The 3,776-nt window shown below is 46.7% G+C and overlaps 1 protein-coding gene across 1 annotated transcript; it reads left to right on the top strand.

Annotated features, from left to right (window-relative positions):
• Positions 1–1,093: 1,093 nt before the first annotated feature.
• On the top strand, positions 1,094–2,690 carry LOC106900462 (NADH dehydrogenase [ubiquinone] 1 beta subcomplex subunit 8, mitochondrial-like). The gene is made up of 2 exons (XM_014962539.1): positions 1,094–1,277; positions 2,537–2,690. The coding sequence occupies exons 1-2, from the start codon at positions 1,122–1,124 to the stop codon at positions 2,627–2,629; spliced, it is 249 nt and encodes an 82-aa protein (XP_014818025.1). The 5' UTR covers positions 1,094–1,121; the 3' UTR covers positions 2,630–2,690.
• The last annotated feature ends 1,086 nt before the right edge of the window (positions 2,691–3,776 follow it).

Here is a 3,776-nt window from a genome sequence, read left to right as displayed (position 1 = left end):
ACATATTTGCATCAGGCTAAATATTTTGATAGTGCTGAAGAATGTTAACACCTTAGTACATGTGAGGAGGGAGATTTTTACAAGAACAGGAAAGTCTTATCTATTTTATTTGCTTACTCTGACTCAGTGTGAGTGCTTTGTTCAGAATCACTTAGCAAAGAAGCCACCATTTGAGTACAGTGGCAGTAGCTGTTGCTGCTTTATTCCTCTAGGGTTGTTTTGGGATGGATTGCAAATAAGGAGGCCTTTCCTCTGGAGAAAGTTTGCAAGATATCCTTAAGAGAAACGGATTAATAGAGCACCTACGTTAACTTTCAAAACCCAAGTTCCTCAAACTCCTTGTCAGGAGTAACTTTTCAGTTAGTGCATGGTCTTTCTGTGAATAACTGCAAACCAGCTGTGATTTCTGAGCTTGGTAACTGACTTGAGCTGGTGAATTCCAGGTATATTCCAGGCTCAGCCTGGCTCTCTGGGTTTGTTGGCAAAGGGGAAGGCTGGGGAGGTAGAGGCAGTACTTGAGCTGCAAATTGAGTTCTCTGCTTTCATTGATGTGAAAGGAGACAGTAGGCAGAACATGCTTGGGACTTCTCTATGTGTACTTCAAGGCAGAAGCTTAAATACCCTTCTGCTTCAATCAGGAAGGACATTAGCTTGCTGCCAGCCCTGCTCTTGTCATGGGAGCTGCTCTACCTGGTTTTGAGGAAGCAGCTTCCAAGTGGCAGGTAGTTGCTGCTTTGTTTGAAGTGACACTGCTCCTTCTGTGGCCAAACTTTCATAAACAAGGGTACTGATTTGTATCATTCCTTTTCAACGGTGCTGAGGAAAACAAACTAACGTGGCATGATTATGTATAGAAATAAAAGCTGCTGCTATCCTATAATTAAGCATATTGCCTGGTGTAAGAATAGGGTGGAATTTGGAGTCCTGAGTTTTCCTGTAGGTGACAACTTGCTGTGACTGTAGGCAAATCACTTCGCTCCTCTGCGGCTTTATCTCTGCTTGCAAGCTGGAGATGAAGCAGCTTCTGGCAGTTCTGTGAATGCCATAAAGTGCTTCTGCCCTTGATAAGAGTAGCTTGAGCCCTGTTGGTAAATGTGCTGTGGTTTCCCTTTGTTCTGTAGATGCACTGGGACTTTGACATGTACATTCGGAACCGTGTTGACACATCCCCCACGGTGGTTCCCTGGCACACCATGCGCAAGCACTTCCTTGTCTTTCTGAGCACCATGCTGATCATGTTTGCTGTCGGGCAGATCTATCCCTCCTACAGGCCTGTGGTGAGTAAAGGGAAGAAAAATAGCTGTGTTTCTTGTCACTGCTGACGCCCAGAAGAATGGTTTTGCCAAAGCTGAGTGGCAGGTGTGAATGTAAAGCCCTGCTACTCGCAGAGGGTGGGCCAAGGGGTGTCCTGGGGCCTTTTCCAACCCAAATTGTTCTGTTAACTGGCTTTGCTCATCTCACAGATTGTTTCATAGTGAGCAATTCCTGTTCACATGGAGCTAATTTTAAGCTCTGCTTCTTACAGTACCCCACCTTTGGTCTAAGTGTTCTCCTTCCCCATGTGCATCTCCCTCGTGTGTTATCCTCCCCCTCTGCTCTGCCCTGGTGAGGCCCCATCTGGAGTCCTGTGTCCAGTCCTGGGCTCCCCAGTTCAAGAAGGACAGGGAACTGCTGGAGAGGGTACAGCAGAGGGCTACAAAGATGACCAGAGGCCTGGAGCATCTCCCTTATGGGGAAAGGCTAAGGGAGTTGGGTCTTTTTAGTCTAGAAAAGAGAAGGCTGAGGGGGGAGCTGATCAATGCTTATAAATACTTCAAGGGTGAGTGTCGGGAGGATGGGGCCAGTCTTTTTTCAGTGGTGCCCAGGGACAGGACAAGAGGACACGGGCACAAACTGGAACAGAGGAAGTTCCACCTAAACATGAGGAAGAACCTCTTTCCTGTGAGGGTGGCAGAGCCCTGGAAGAGGCTGCCCAGAGAGGTGGTGGAGTCTCCATCTCTGGAGACATTCAAACCCACCTGGACACGTTCCTGTGCAACCTGCTCTGGGTGGACCTGCTTTGGCAGAGGGTTGGACTGGATGATCTCCAGAGGTCCCTTCCAACCCCATATCATTCTGTGATTCTATGATCTGCTTGAGGGAGATGCTTTATCTCTTCCTTTGCCGTGTGTATTTAGTTATATCTCATGATCTGCATCATTTGGAATGTACTTCTGAGAAATACATCTGAATACACAAAGAGCTTTTGCCATTTATTACCCCCATGCTGTGAGATGAACTGTTGGTTGATATTTAATGCAAGAACACCTTGATATTTCTTTTAAAGGACGTGGGCTTATACAAAGAACTCTGTTTCTTAATTTACTTTACTTGTGCTCTAATATTCATACTGAAGCCCTTAATAAATAGAAATTTAAGTAGTAAATGACAAGTCTTGATTTGGGCAGGGGTTGGATGGGATGAGATCTTTTTCCCCTTATCCCTTAATTTTCTTGGTGAATGTGGTGAATTTCCTACTCTCTATCTCTCCTTGTAGGGACCGAAGCAATATCCCTTCAATGACCTGTATCTGGAGAGAGGAGGAGACCCCAATAAAGAGCCGCCGGTGGTGACGCACTATGAGATCTGAAAGCTGTTGACACGCCGTGTTTCTCCTGTCTCAGCTCTGCTGGGGATGGCACCTTCTCTAGAGTTCACTGTAGTGTATGTTAATGCTTGTTCTTCAATGTCCAGCCTCTAACTGCAGTGAAATATATCTGTGATACCTACCCTGCTGGTTGTCTTCTGTTGGTTTGAGGAGGCTGAGCAGTGGCCAATGAAACTGAAACCACCTTTGCCATTTTTCTAAATGGGCTCGTGTCTGTGGGGCAAAATTCTGAGTGTGGCCCTCGGGCTGCTGCTCATTTATCAACCCAGTGCACAAACATCTCTTAGTAAAAGCCTCTTCATGTAGGAGATATTGCCCATGAGCAAGTGGCTTTGCTGCAGGTGCCACTTGGAGTTGAACTATTTTCACCATTTAGTGGGAAATGACAGGTAGAACCAGACTGGTGAGTGCCAGTGCTTGGGAGGCTTGTACTATGGGGATGAATGTTCTCCCTTACTGGGGTCTGGTTTTGATCTCTTCCTGGTCTAGATGACCTCTTAACTGGAGTTTCCACAACCAGTAGGGAGCACTGGTGAGGTGCAGAGCTCTGCAACGTATAGCTGATGCCAAGAGCAGTGATATGGAAGGGCTAAGGAGCAAGTCCAACCCTGGCCAGACCTGTTCTGCTGCTCCTGGGCTTTGGTTGAAGAGCACCAATGCCCAAGGTGCTCCTCTATGGCCCAAGCTCTTCCACCAGGGTTGGAATTGCACCTGACCCATGGAGTTCTGCCCGTCTTGCTGTAAACCACTGGTCTAGGGCCTCCTGTGGCTTCATCAGAGGTTTGCTCATAGGTTTTTCCAGCTCCACTCTTCCCTAAACATAAGTTTTTGGAGCTTTTTTTCCCCTTGTCACTGGAGGAGATGGTACCCTCAGTAGTGTTTTACAGTGGAAATCCTCTCAGCTATGCCTTAGACCTACTCTTTGGCTGCAGGAGTGGGTGATGGCAGAAGATTAAGGGCTTGGGCTCTTCTGGGTGGTTCCTATAAACCAGTTCCTCTGCTCTCAACACCCTGCCATGACTCATAGTTTTGTGCTTGATGAGAAGCAGGTATTTGACAGCAGTGATTCATGATTTTTCAACCTGTAAATAGATATATTTTTTTTAACCCCATATTCTAAAGGACAGTT

The sequence above is a fragment of the Calidris pugnax genome, unplaced genomic scaffold, assembly GCF_001431845.1.
Source record: "Calidris pugnax isolate Ruff unplaced genomic scaffold, ASM143184v1 scaffold2159, whole genome shotgun sequence".
NCBI classification, from domain to species: Eukaryota; Metazoa; Chordata; class Aves; order Charadriiformes; family Scolopacidae; genus Calidris; species Calidris pugnax.
The sequence above is the reverse complement of the archived record's forward strand: the minus strand, read 5'-3'. Positions and strand labels throughout refer to the sequence as shown.

Excerpts from the sequence above, each read along its gene's own strand:
- LOC106900462 (XM_014962539.1), top strand. The coding sequence starts at position 1,122 with ATGCACTGGGACTTTGACATGTACATTCGGAACCGTGTTGACACATCC. Across the intron at positions 1,278-2,536 it reads ATCCCTCCTACAGGCCTGTG|GGACCGAAGCAATATCCCTT; the intron begins GTGAGTAAAGGG and ends CTCTCCTTGTAG.